This window comes from Podarcis raffonei, chromosome 3 (genome assembly GCF_027172205.1).
Source record: "Podarcis raffonei isolate rPodRaf1 chromosome 3, rPodRaf1.pri, whole genome shotgun sequence".
NCBI lineage: Eukaryota > Metazoa > Chordata > Lepidosauria > Squamata > Lacertidae > Podarcis > Podarcis raffonei.
In genome coordinates this window covers 23,998,335-24,013,726 of record NC_070604.1, presented here as the reverse complement: position 1 = coordinate 24,013,726, position 15,392 = coordinate 23,998,335, and the positions used below count along the sequence as shown (strand labels likewise).

Genomic DNA, 15,392 nt, shown 5'->3' with positions numbered 1-15,392 from the left:
CAGCTGTTTTGGGACTACAACTCCCACCATCCCCAGCTAACAAGACCAGTGGTCAGGGATGATGGGAATTGTAGTCCCAAAACATCTGGAGGGCCAAGTTTGGCCACGCCTGACATAAAAGGACTGGGTGTAAGCTTAATCAGATCATCTTCCTTCATCATTTGACTGGGGAAAACCTGTACTTCCTGTTACCCAAAATACACAGACAAAACCTCTTACTTGGAAGTAAGAAAAAGATCATTATTCAGGAAAAGAGTCATGCAGGCATGTAGCAGTCTCCTGGCTCATGAGGCACAGTTCAGAAGTTCAGGAGCGGGCAGAACTGGAAGGAAGTGATGAAGAGGAGTTTGGATTTGATATCCCGCTTTATCACTACCCAAAGGAGTCTCAAAGTGGCTAACATTCTTCTTTCCCTTCCTCCCCCACAACAAACACTCTGTGAGGTGAGTGGGGCTGAGAGACTTCAGAGAAGTGTGACTAGCCCAAGGTCACCCAGCAGCTGCAAGTGGAGGAGCGGAGACGCGAATCCGGTTCCCCAGATTACGAGTCTACTGCTCTTAACCACTACACCACACTGATGAAGATGTTCCAACAAGTTCCCACTCCTCCTGCCAAGCTTTAAAAGACAAGGCATGGTGCACTCACTTCTGAGACTCTCCTGCCTGATAGAAATATTGGAATGGCAAGTGCATTATCCCTTGGCGCAGGTTGGTCTGCTCCAATCCAATTTGAAAAATCGGCAGGTGGCAAGACTGCTCCTGTTAAGTTGCTGCTGCCTCCAGTACAGTCTTCCCCTCACATGATAAAAACCCCTCCAGTCTCCACTGACACTTCCTGATTTTTAGGAATGTAAGAGGGGAGTGCTGACATCCCTATTCCCCATTCCAAAGTGACTGAAGTCAGGAGAGATCCATCCTCTCTGTTTCTTCAATCTCCATCAGAGCTTGCTAACCCAGGCCTGATCCCAACAGTGATGTGGGCCTCATGGCAAACTCTTTCATAAAATGCACACTAAATATTTGTTGGATTTACCCTTGAAGTTCTGTAGTGAAATAAATCAGTTAAACATGCACATGCACATCCAAATACTTAAGATTTTGAAGATGGTTTTTCTTTAAAGTACAGTAGGTTTGAAGCTCTGTCAAATCATTGCAATAAATTAGTAATAAAATGAAATAATTAGTGAAATATATAGCTGCTAGTTACAAAAAAATTATGTAATCAGATTACTCAGCCACTGAAAAAGCAGCACAATTAATTAATAGCACAATTAACATCTGCTCTATTTATGTCTTAGTTAATTTGTTCATACTTCTCTTACATAGTTTTTTTTTTCTATTTCAGATACCTATTTTTAACATAAAGTTGTAGACTTACTTGCTGAATATAATTATCTTAATTTATTGTGCATATTTTTGATCCGAGGCTTATAATAATACTTTCAAGTTCAACCAGTTTTTCTTGGTATCTTAGATCAGGCTTGCTCAAACTCGGTCCTCCAGATGTTTTGAGACTACAGTTCCCATCATCCCTGACCACTGGTCCTGCTAGCTAGGATTCTTTATCTAATGCAGATAAGACATTTTATACCAGGTTAAATAATATAATCAATGGGTGCAATCCAACTCCATTAGCATAAATAGTATCTGGGCTGCAGGTGTTTATTGTCAGATAAAAGTAATCAGAGATCAATCTAAATACATCAAAATGGGGTGGAGAAAACTCTTACCTGCTTTTCTCTTTGTTCTCGCACTGTAATGTGATCTTTAACATGATTTGGGCACTGCTGTAGAAGTGCACACTCCCTTCCTCCCCTTTCCAATGGTTGGCATATAATCACATTTAATACATTTTAGGTGCACAATTATTTTTTGGACTGGTTCCAGAAACCCAATCATGCAAAACTGTAATAGTTTTAAATGAACCAGGAGAATGAAAGCTTTCAACTAATACAACTGGAAATAAGTGCGGTAAAAAAAAAGAACATACGGAATAGGCATTTCTGCAGGTGTTTTAAGTTATTATATACTTTTATTTTATCTCTATTATATTTGTTGAGCTTGCTGTGCACCACTTAGAGACTACTGTAATTAAGCAGTATATAAACTGTCAAAATAAATCATATGGAATAATATTTCCACTTATAGTGCTTTTCCAAGCAAATGTTGCCCTAACCCAGGGATCTCCAACCTTTTTAAATCTTGATCTCCAAAAGCAACCCTTTCACAACTAAACAACCCCCCAAAGGCCAAATTGTGTGTGTGTGTGTGTGTGTGTGTGTGTGTGTGTAATAAATGTGGGTAGGGAATGCTTTTTTGTGGGCACCAGGAGGTGTCTGAGGGTGCTGTGGTATTTATGGGCATCATACTGAGAACCTCAGCCCTAATCCGTAACCTCAAAATGGGGCTCTAGTTCATCTCAAGAGGGCAGATATCTAGCACTAATGGAGCTACTGCAGCTGCTTTAATGAATTGCCCTGCTTGAGACTAGGTTAACAAGGAGCACTATGGGGAAAAGGATAGGTTATGACATGCTTATCTTGTCACAAAGTTTCAATGGAAGAAGAGCTGGTTAAAATATGAGTGGCAGATTTAGCCCTGTGACCTCCAGCTGCCAAGCTCAGCTGTTCAACCCTGGGACTAGTGGCCGGTTTTTGCACCACAATAGGAAAACACACAAGCAGGGAGTGAACCAGGTGACTTTTATTTAGACCTTAAATTTAAATCAGCAGATGGGGATGACTATGGGGCGGGAACTAACTTAACTGGATAACAAGAGCCATTGGCCGACCCATGCTTGCAGGTGAGAAAGAAGGCCTTATCTCATCACCCCCTGGGACTGCAGAACCCCAGGTAGATGTGAGATTTCAGCCTCAAAGGAGGCCCTTACCCCACCCCCTGAACAAGAGTCCGGGAACTGAGCCTTGGGGCTGACCCATCACTTGAAAAGTGCCTAAAGGGTGTCACCAGGCTAAACCATTTTTTGTCTTTTCCCACACCTAAAGCACCCAGATGCAGAAGATTAACCTATTTAAACAACACAGTAGATCATGTAGCACTCTGTCTTGCTATTCAGAGTGAAGGGGGGGGGACCAATCTGTAATCCAAAATGCGGATTGGAAAAAAATCCAACATAGTCCCCTAGTGGCAAATTTGAAGCACGCTGAGAGAGAGGAAGGGAGGCTGGGTGCTGCTGCAAATGGAGGGAAGGCAGGTTGTCCCTTTAGCAGGCACCATTCACTGCCCACCCTCCTCAGACCCCCTTAGGAATGCATCAATTGGTGCCAAGGACATTTCCACTCTGCTTCTTGTCCAACAGCTCAATAAAGGCCCTTGCTGCCTCCCAGGCACTGTTTAAGCCTTTTGGCTGAACATGCTTGTGATGTCTCAAGCACAATGTATCCATGCCTTGCTTCTCCACCCTGTTGCAGCTCCCTTACTCCACCCAACCCTCAATTGTGACTATGAAAGAAGGGGCTGCTTTTGAAAGAACTGCTGCCTTACACTTTCTAGGCATTCCTCCCTTGGGAAATGGGGTTTGTCTCACATATCACAAAGAAATAGGAACATGTTCCTGAGGTCCATTTGTAAAGGCCTCTGGGGAATGCTCTTGATTACCAATGTGTGCTTTTCTTAGTTCCCTTAGGCCTTGTATAGCTAAATAATATAATCAATGGGTGCGATCCAACTCCATTAGCATAAATAGTATCTGGACTGCAGGTGTTTATTGTCAGATAAAAGTAATCAGAGATCAATCTAAAAACATTAAAATAGGAAACATGGATCTGCAAAGGAATCATGATCCGTCACCTCTCCAACTAGGAAATGATCACCTCAAAGGCCACTGTGACATCACATGGACCTCCTCTGGGGTGATCATCCATTTTCAAGCGGGAGAAGCCTCACAGCAGGACTTTGTTGGGACAAACTCACATTGCTTTGTGGTTCTGAGGCCTGTATGTCACAAAGCAGCAACTCTTTTGGAATCATTGGAGACATAGAACCAGGTGGTGGTTTCTGTTCTTCTGCAATACATGAGATCAAATGGAATTGATGCTGTATCGACCCTCTTGCCTTCGGCACAATCCTGAGGTAAATTGTCACACAGCAAGAAGTGCACGAGTCCCCAGTACTACTCGGGAGATAATGATGAACACACATAATTAAAAAATTGAGTGTCTCACATTGCAATAGACAAACCAGACGATTGTTGTGGAGGGAAATTTGTTGAAGTCTTGTAATTTCTCACCCTCTCAGTCTCTCACAGACAGAACAACATAAAAAGGCAATAATGCTTTTATGTCTCCTATGAAATTCAATAATGAGAACATTAATACCAGTTGAGACACTTCAAACACGTTGACAGAAACTGCCAGCATAATTAAAAAACAAAAACAAAACCCCAGACTTGTCTGATTTCCATGGCTTTCTAATGGAACATACTTGAATCATTTCAATAAAGCTTTATTAGAGTGTGGTACTTTGATATGCAGGCAAAAACTGACCTGCTGCAAACGCCTGCCATGTTAACTGATTAAAATTAAGAAACTGATGTCCAATTTAATATTGGCAAATATCCTTCTTTCTTCCATATTTTCCATAATGATATTCTGATTTTAACGGGAAAGTTATGGGTTTTATTAGGTAGGTGAAGTTATATAATTAACTATATTTTGGTTCCCTACAGACCCACGTATGTGGGTTAATGGACAAAAGGATCCACTTCTCACTTGTGCCTAAAAATGTGGAACTGAGCAGAGTTTAAATCTCATTTTACGGAGTTTAATTGAAAGCATGGGAATTAGCTGTTAGGCTGATCTCCCCCTTTGTTACCCTGTTTGTCAAAGAAACAGGCTACAGACTGAAAAGTAAGTTTAAAACATATAGTTTACTCACAGTCAAGCGTTTTATCTTAGCAGTAAGAGCAGTAAAAATAAATGCAGGTAAAATACTTGTGTTTGCAGCAGAAACGTCTTCAGGCATGTCCCTAATGCTGGAGCAAGTAGATAGATGTCCGTCTGCATTGTTCATCAAAGAGAGAGTGGGAACAGGAAATACTTATTTGCTGTTTCCCTCCCAGGATAAAAGGCGGGTATTATATCACACAGAACCTTCTCTACCAATTATGTTTCTGTGGTCTGAGTTGGCCTATCAGGCTCTATGGTCTTAACCCTTTCACATGCTAACTTGCAATAATTCACAGTGTTAGATTTGACTGCATGTCCCCCACAAGTTAACTAAGTTTTAATGATATTTGTTAGTCAATTACATAAAAACCAGACTGCATATGATTGCATGTAACAGCAGACTGATTGGCACAAGAAAACTCAGTTTGAGAGGTGGTGTTTGTGAGTGGAGAAATAACCCATGGGATGAAGGGTAGGAGTACTTAACCCTTCCCCCACCCAGAGTTTTTCTTCCCTCAAGCTGCTCTCAACTATTAAGTTTCAAACAACAGCAAATACCAACAAATAGGTTTTTCCCATGTCACAGGAACTGCTCAAGGTACTGCCACATGCTCATTGACTTCGATGGTCTAGTCAGTGTGTCTGTAAATCTCTGTCATCACTGAAGCTCGTTGGCAAAAGTCTTGTTGCTTGGAAAGAAAGGTATTTTTAGCACTAAATAGTTGGTGCATGTTTTGTGCTGAGGCCGATTAAGTATGAAGCTGAGGGTTCTCAAGATGACTGTTGAGGACATGCCACATAAATTTGAATGTCAGTAGCCACTCAACCATGAAAAACTTGAGCATGATGAGTCAAATGCAGCCCAATGAATTAAAGAAAGTCAAACATGTTTGAACTCTATTCCATTATGATGAAGTGCTTAATATCTGTATCCACTTTCATATATAAAAATGCATCTTCATTTAACAAGTTAGTAGTGGAGCTATTGGGAATTTTTACTTTTGGTTGTGGGAGATAAAGACTTAAATCACTTAAAATAATGACTAAATGATACATTTACTTATAGGCAGGGATTTTTTTCAGCCGGAACTCAGTTCTGGCACCTCTCAAGTGGATGCCATTGCCATTCTAAGAGAATAAGTGAGGTTTTCATGGTAAGTTCCGGCACTACTTTTTCTATAAAAAATAGCACAGCTTATAGGAAAATAAACTGGTGTCCCATATCCACATTTCTTCAAATTTGAGTAAATAAATATTGAATGCAATATGTGTTTCTACCATTTTGTCTTTTTTCTTTTACAGTGAAAAAGGCAATTGAACTAAAATCAAGAGGGGTCAAGATGCTACCTAACAAAGACAGCAACCACAAGAATTCCGTCTGTAAGTCCCTAACAAAAAATTATTTTCCTAAGACTGCGTGGGTAATTTTTGATTATTTGGTCTGGAAGACACAGACACAGAGCTTTAAAACCAAGGTTGACAAAAAAAAAAGTTAACCCAAAAATGTTGAGATGAAATTCCCTGCAGAAATTTGCGTATTGGGAGAAATTCTCACACTAAAATGCTGGTGAATTTTCGTGAGGACGTTAAACACGAACCACAAACCGATGAGCAAATGTGAAGAACTGAACTTCAAAGTGGAAAAATGAGAAACTGGGAGAAACTTAAATTGACAGATTCATTCATCTCCAATGGAGTGAGAGAGAGAACCCAGGAGGTGTATGTGTGTTGGTGGGGGTACAGAGGCAACTGAATAGTGGGAATGAGGTGGGTCTTCTCTTTCCCGGTCCTTTCCCACTCCCTTCCATCTGGGGGTGTATTTGCCTTGCAATTGGGTGCAGGTTATCTCAATGTATACTTAATGTAATGACTCTCAATATCTCCAGAGTGTGAACGGTATGACTATATTTGGCCCTGTGTCTGAGAACCCAAGACTACAGCATAATAGTCAAGGAAAATGAAAATGGTATAAATATGATACGTTGCGCAAAGTGAATATGTTTGATAAACAGAATTGGTATACTTGTATATCTTCCAGGTATGGTACTGTAGGCCCCACAGTGTTAGGATTACTCTTTGCACGGATGTTACAGAAAGCAGAGATAGTCATACTAATTAGGTTGATTGAAAACTGAGTTCAATGGGAGTTACTTGCAGGCAAATGTTATAGGTTTTCAGCCTTGTTGTCCTTGTAGTGTGCATTTGAAGCTACAAATTCTGAAGGTAGCCACTTTTTTGGAGTATGTATTGTTGGGATGCTGTCTTTAATTACAGAAAGTGAACAAAGGACATGCTATTAACAATATTTATGGTGCAGTCTGCTGTTGATTTGTTTTTCAAAGACCAGATTTTATTATTATTTTTTTCTGAAGAGGAATGATGCTATTATATATTCTATTAAACAAATGAATTATTAATACAGACTATCCGCTAATGAAGATAAACCTTGTATTAGTTCCTTGTTTCCTCCTCAAGATTATGTAAGACTTCCCCACTGCAAATTTTGTAGCATTTCTCTCTCTCTCTATTTTGACATTATTCTATGATTTAAACACTAAATGTGCTTGGACTGCATTGCAACATTTGGAGTGTGTGTGATTAAGCAAAACCTTCGTGGAAAAGGTGAATTTTGAGAAACGATATGAAGGGAAAGTGAGATGTTGTGCCACAGACCAGCTGTTTGCTAATAATATTTCAGCTTACTGCATTAGCTAAAATTATCTGGATGGGACTGCTAGTTTTATTCTGTGTAACGTTTTCTATGGCACATTTGTAAAGGAAATTTAGATTAGATCTTACATTATTTATTGCTAATGTGTCATATCTTTTTGATTCACAGCCCAATCATATACATGCCTACGCAGGAGCAAGCTCCATTCAGTTCAATGGAGCTTACTCTCTGGTAAATGGGTATAAGATGGCAGCCTCATTCTTTAATAATTTGTTCAATTTTGAATATATAGGATATTGCTTGTCCATATCCTCTTTCTCCCCGGAGGCAAGTGAAACTTCATGTTTTCCCTGTCTATAATAATTTGCATAAAAACAATATTCAGAAAATGTTCTATAAAGATAACATATTTCTTGTAGTCAAAAAAACAACAACAACCAACTCCCACTTAAACCTCATTTGAAAAAAACACATTTTTCAAATGCAGGGCCCATTGTGCTGCCTGTTTACTTTTATAGCGTTGATGTTCCGTTTTGTCTCAGATGGAGAAAATTGAGTTATTTTTAAGGCAATGTTTTTTGCCATGTAGAGTCAAAGAACAAATGGCTTTACAGATTCAGTATTGATCTGCTGTAACACATTTAGATGAATTGATGGCACATGCTGTGTTACTCAGCAGTTGATGCCAAAACAGCTAATTCTAAGGCAGGTTAACCCTGCTGATTCAGTGTTGGCTGCATGAGGAAAATTAAGGGGAAAGCAGTATTTACATTGGTTAACCATTTTGGGGAAATTATTACTAATGTAATGCAATGGGATATAAAAGCTCAGGGTGACATTACAAACAATATATTTCTGTCTTCGTTCATGCTGAGTTCATAGCAAACCGTGATGTTTTGTAGCATTAAAATGAAACGACATTTTGCTTCCTCACTCTCTCATCCTGTTCTCAGATATATCGCTCAGACAAATGGAAAATGCCCTTATTTATGATGACAGGGATGCGTGAAAGAATCACCTGCAGACCTTGTTGGAGTGTATCATCCCAAGGATTGCACCCATACAAATCTGCCAGTACAGTAAAAGCAAAGTGGTGATAGGCAGTGGTGGTAGGCAGTTGTCCCAAGGAACATAGTTTCTTTTCCCCAATTGGAATTACAGTTATCCCTCGGGTTATGAAGGCTGCGGTTTGCGTGTTTTCAGGTTACGGACCGCGCCAAACCCGGAAGTACCAGAACGGGTTACTTCCAGGTTTCGGCACTCGTACATGCACAGAAGTGCCAAATCGCATCACACATTTGCGTAGACGTGGCGCTGCGGGTCGCGAATGCTGCGGGTTGTGAATGTGCCTCCTGCACAGATCACGTTCGCAACCCGAGGTTCCACTGTAATGTCAGCCTGCTTAATCCTAAAACCTCTGAGATCTCTTAATTCCCCTTCTGAACCATTTGGAAAATATTCGTAAAAAGCTGAGGCATTTCCCAAGAACTCTCCAAAGCTCGAAAAGACCAATCTTGGGGTGGGGATTTCCTGCCCTACTGCTGTCCCTCTTGTCTGACAGTTTCTTTCCTACCAGTTTATCAAGATAAGGTGTGTGTGTGTGTGTGTGTGTGTGTGTGTAAGCACAGAAAACATCAGCCAATGCATCAGCCCAAAATTTCTTCCTAAATTTCTAGATCCCTGTGTTGCAGACGTGTGAGCATGCCCTGATCCTCCATTGCAGATGGGAAGTCTGACAATTGCAATGTTTTGATTTATATTCTTCCAAGACAACATGTCATGAGGTATAAAAACCCATACTTCCCAAAGTAGGCTCCAAACATGCACAGACATCTTCATTGCGGAGTGAGAATCAGCTTAAAAATCTGTGAACAGAATTTTATTATTCCTTCAGTTCAAGGAATCAGGAGGAATAAAAACCCTGTACTTTCTTTTACATCCACAATGCAGGACAGCTTAGAATTAATTGTTGGCTTCTGTTTTCCTCCAGCATGGTAGGTTTGTGAAAGTGTGGGGAGAGGCCTGACAAGCTGAAGTGAAATTCAGGAGCGGTTGGTGGGATTATATCTCTGAGCCCTCTTCACCTTTCCAAAATTATACCCTATATTTAGTGTATTCTTCCACATACAAGTCATGGGGAGCCATTCCAAACAGAGTCTGATCCTTTCTGCTTAGCCTATAGTGTGTATGGTTCTCGGTTGTGCTAATGTATCTCAGAAACCTTTATATAGAGATAATATAAACAAAATAATGGCCTAATAAATGCTGAAAAATCTGCTGGAATGGTTCCCATCAGGAACATATACAACCTAACCTTTCTTGATCTGGTATAGTACATACAGCAGTGGAAGCTGGAACTCAGACGTAATTGTTCTGTTCCCTGAGATTTACTGTAAGTTATAAGTAGCTCATGCTAGAGCATTGGCCTTTGAACCTGAAGAGCATTAGGAAGACTTCATAATATATACCCTTTGACTCATTACCCATAATTCCAGTCTGCTCCTTGCGGCTCAGTTATAGTAGAGCTTAGCCTGATAAGGATAAGAAGCTAGAATCTCATCAACATATTCAAACTTAGTCCATAAAAAACCAGTCAACTGCTGGTACCATTATGGGCAATTGGCTTTGTTTCTCCATTCCTTCATCTAAGATGACATTGCAGCAGTCCTGCTGGTGTGTTTACACCATGCCAGCCTTCCTACCGCCTTGTCCCTCCACTTGTTCTTTACAGTAAGCAGCAGCAACTCACCTGTTCGGAGGAGGTCAGGTGAGCACCCCTTCACACTAGGCTGCCTGTTTCTGTGACAAGATGATCTGTGTGGCTGCTCAGTCAGCTATCTATTTGATGGTCAGATTCAAGACCTCTGTTCTGTCTAATTATGGTTCTTTATCCTAAAAACAGGACTCACCAACTGTACATTCCTCCAGACAGAGGAAACCGTCAAAGAGATGACTGATCATCAAAGTAGGACACCTGGCCACCCACATGCTTTGCTATAGACATGCGAAGGGCCACTTCATAGTTTATCGATTGATTGATTAATTAATACAGTGTTAGATAAGCAATAGGATCAGTTGCTGACATTTTGTGCTTAACAAACATTCTGTTTGGGTCAGACTAAACATTTAACCTATTTGCTCAATATGTTAAGTGGCTGTAAAGAATAACATTAAATGAAGAAAAGGCATTCACTTCACTTACCAATATTAATATGCTGCTAAGAAATATGCTTGATCCTGCAAACACATTCATAGTTGAGCAAATTACATGTTTAAATAATTTAAATACAAAACACACATACTTTGAAAACTATTTCAAATACGAAATACTAATCTACTTACTCAATGAAGGTTGCCTTACTAAATACAACACACATTCATTTGCTCATTTAATAGTTTCTTTTACTAATATTGCAGCAATTAGCATATAGGAAATTAATACTCAACTTTACCCATAGTTTCACAAAGACATAAAAGTTAAATTTTCATACTTAATACCTCACGTGGATAAAACATTTAATTTCTTGATCTCTCTTAAATAGACATTTACTTGATCCTTGTGTGTGGGCATTTAAACAGAAAATAAGGGATTCAGAGCAACAAAGCTCTGAATAATTTGTAGTAAATAAACAGCATTGTCTGCAAGGTAACTCATTCTATAGACCAAATTCAATTTTATACAGGACAATTGCACCACATTTTCCAGTCTTCCTCTTAAAAATATCTGAGACTGGATCTGAGCTACATTGGGAGCTCACCATGGGAAATAGGTTTTAATCCTTTCTACTCAATGCACTAACTTCACAAAATTGGCTTTTTGCCAGAGAAGGGAAACCATACAAACATTTGTATCTCCACAAATAACACTAAGCAATGGTTTATTGAATTCCCTCTTTCTGCCAGTAGGCTAAGATCTTCCTATTCAGACAGACCTGTCAAAAGTAGGTGCCTATGGTTTAAGGTTGCTCATTAACCATCTTTGTGGCTGGCTTTTATAAACTTTAGTTGATGATAACCAGAGCTTAGTGCTATGTGCAAACCCAGACCCAGACCCACTGTGGTCTAAACCACTGAGCCTCTTGGGCTTACCGATCAGAAGGTTGGCAGTTCGAATCCCTGCAAGGGAGTGTGCTCTTGTTGCTCTGTCCCAGCTCCTCCCAACCTAGCAGTTTGAAAGCACAGCAGTGCAAGTAGATAAATAGGTACCACTGCAGCGGGAAGGTAAACAGCATTTCCGTGCACTCTGGTTTCTGTCACAGTGTTCCGTTGTGCCAGAAGCAGTTTAGTCATGCTGGCCACGTGACCCGCAACCTCATAGTTACCTTTGACTGGACTTACCCGTCCAGGAGAAATCAGCTTCCAAAAAGTTGTGAGTGAAGTGTGACAAAACGAGTTCAATCTACTTTCTAGGTTTGTTCTTTATCTCTGGTGCTTTTGTCTATTCTGTGAGGTAATAAACCAAGTGATCCTCTACTAAGGTTTGGTGTTATGTGCAAACTAAGTGTAGTTAGCCCTTTATTAGGTTGACTGACCCTAGCTTTTATTGCTTGTACCTTGCTGGATAGAGCTACAATGTAAATTTAAAACTAGTTTTAACAAACCTAACCTTTCCAAAGGGTCTTGCAAATTATAACCTCTTATAAGGGTGCTAAAATTATTCTTAACAAGCCTTCTCATTTTCAGACATTTATACAACTAATTTATTGCAGTGTTTTGGAACCTATGGTCCTCTAAATGTTGCTGGACCACAGCTTCCATAATCTCTGATTAGTGGCTTTGCTGGTTGGGGCTAATAGAAGTTGATTTAAAACAACTTTTGGAGGTTCATAGGTCTCTCACTCCTGGCGCATTGGGATTCATAACTACTTGAAAACAGCTAGAGGAACATTTTTAGTTAGAATTTTGGCTAGATAAAGAGTGGTCCGCAGCAACATTACAGCACATCACTCACTCCTGCTCCAGTGTGAAGTTAATACCTTAATTCTGTCTTTATTGAGAATTGTAGATTTTGCAGTGGAACAGTTTCTGACAGTGGGAAAAATAACAGCAGCATTAAACTCTCACAGTTGCATAAAGCTTTAATGAAACAAGAGGGATAATTACCCTGATCTACTTTGTTCCATCATAAAACGTAATAATCCAGATTTTCCCAAGTGTTAAAGATTTTAGCATTCTCAACAATGATACACGGTCCTATGTAATAATATTATGCAATGCTATTTTATTAAATTGTGGAGATTGCTTCATAAATCAGATTAGTAAATTATACTTGTTTCTGGAAAATAGGCCTTTGTCACTGCAGGAGCTAAAATATCCTTCAAAGTGCTGTTCATAAATCTAGCTGTGAAGGGGATTGCTGTCTATATGCATTTGAGAAGAAAAGCATCACTTGGAACCAGGAGCAAAACAAGGTGCTTCTTTTGTTAATAACTAATAGTAACATATTTTCATAAGCAATTTCTCAAAAAACTAAAGAAAACATTTAAGTCTCTACAGAGAGTGATGAATACAGCACATGATATCATGGGATGTCCCTTGAGCCCTCTAGATGACATCGCAAGGGATCGTTGCCTTAGGAGAGTGAGGAAAATTCTCAGGGATGACTCACACCCCAGCCACCAACAGGCTGTAGCTGTACCAACAGGCTAAAAAATAGCTTCGATCCGTGGGCTGTTAGGCTGTTGAACGGAAAATAACATAGCGAAATTGACTTGCCAGGTGGTGTGTTGTTTGATAAGAGATTGACTGTTTGGGGTGGGGAGGGAGGCTTGTTTAATTTCATTGTACAAAGGTTGTACAATGACAATAAAGGTATTATTATTATTATTAATGTGTAGAACCAATGCATAATAATAAATAATTGTAGCAGAGAATGGAATTGGAAGGATTCTAAAAAGTTGAAGTACAAATTAAGTAGTCTTTTAAAAATGGGTATAAAGTTTTTAAAAATCCATGTATCCAAAAATAAACTGTTTCCTGCTGACATTAATTCACCAAAATGCCCTGATAGTCCTTTTGCGTGTGAAGACCCCCAAAACCACCCCCAAAATAAAGACACAATAGGCACAGAATATAGTTTAAGGTTTTGGGCATTAATTTTGGCCACAACTTTATTGATGTGAGTGGTTGCTTAGGCATTGGTTGCAGAGTACCTGAACCTGCACAGTGTCAGGAACAGGACTGACACTGGGCACCACCATATGTCAGTAAGAGAAAGCATCCTGGGGGAGCGAGAAGCTGGCTTCAATCTCATAGCTCACCCCAGATGCTCCCAGGGACTCTGGCGTGGCCCTAGTCCCTTGACAGGGTTTGGACAAAAACAAGGTGAGCCCCTGGATTCCTTTAATGGAATTCTCTAGCAGCAGCGATAGAGGGGCAGGCACAGCCAATCACTTTCCCTCCACAAGACATTGAACCAATGCCTAACCACCAACCTTACAAAGTTGTGACAATTTGCTACACAGTAGGCAAAAACCAAATGGCACCAGCCAATCAGCCAAATGGCAAAATTCCTACCGGGCTCCTGCTCCAAAACAGACGACCCCTAGACAGGCATAGCAAGGCCAAAGAACAGCCCTAAATGTAGGGAGGGAGGGTGGGTGATCCAATGCACGTTGCAGGAAAGAGAAAGTTCCCAGCAATGTGCAGCAGCTTAAATAGCCCCTCGGTAGCCAATAGATGACCCAACAGGCCAAATTTCTACCCCAGCAACCGAGGGCCAACCAATGGGGTGTTGTGGCTATCCAAACGGTCCCGCCCCACAACAGGGAGGCAGTTTAGGTGATCTCACCGCAACACGTGCCCTCCATGATGGAGGACACAATTTGTTTGCATGCTATGTGATAAACGTAGTTATTCATGAGAACTGTATATATACATTTATTATCACATTGTAATTTTGATGCTAGTAGCTTCTGCTTTCCCTTGTCCATTTCATTGCACTTAGCCTATTTAATTGATAGACTATATACACTTTCAGTCCTTGGTTTTCAGGCTTTAGTCTTCCATTCGGCTCAGGGACGGATCTACTATGAAACTAATGAAACTTAAGCATCAGGGCCCCTAATTCCAGAGTGGCCCCAGAAGTGACTTTAGTCCACATAGATTTAAAATGTTGGGTCTAGTAGACCCCATCTAAGTTGCATAACTCAAATTGATTGTTTTGTTGTTGTATATATTTCAACAATCCCAAAGTTTGAGAGTCAGTAGCACAGATGGTGTGGACATCTGTCATGGAACAACTCCATTGAAGAATATAACAGTGGTTTCCCAGACCTTGTTGCTGGTTGTGAAGGGGCCCCCATGAAGGTTCAAACTTTCAGGGCCCCCAAAATGTAGGGTTGCCACTACTTAGGCTTGAACCATTCATTAGTAGTTGTCAGTTTGGAGGAAATGGATTTCTTCAAAATTACTTGTTAGAAACTACAATTTCAAAATCTGTGTTTTTTGCATATAGGTTACTATAAAATGTTGTTGTTAAAAACTTATGGCTACAATCCTAAACACTTTAACTTGTGAGCAATCCTATTGAATTGACTCATTTCTGAGGAGATAACATGCAAAAGATTGTGCTATAAACTGACTCCCTTGATTTCTGTGTTGCATATCTGATCTATATCAATTCACAAAAACTCCATTTGCGCTGTAATCTTCTGTGCAAATTATTTTCAAAGCCCAACACTACAAAAAGTAAGGGCATGAAAGGCAAGCCACCCAACATTATGGGGTGATCATTATGCGTTATTACTGCAAAATAGGAGATAGACTTCTGCAAAATGCTTTCTCATTTCTCCCATTCACTTACTCAACAAGCAC

General features: G+C 40.1%; 1 protein-coding gene across 2 annotated transcripts in view; it reads left to right on the top strand.

Moving 5' to 3' along the window:
• CSMD1 (CUB and Sushi multiple domains 1) overlaps positions 1-15,392 on the top strand; it is a 949,519-nt gene that overhangs the window by 611,441 nt on the left and 322,686 nt on the right. For both annotated transcript variants that reach the window (XM_053380819.1, XM_053380818.1), the window contains exon 7: positions 6,209-6,286. In XM_053380819.1, the coding sequence (XP_053236794.1) occupies positions 6,209-6,286 (78 nt within the window). The remainder of the gene's footprint in view (positions 1-6,208; positions 6,287-15,392) is intronic.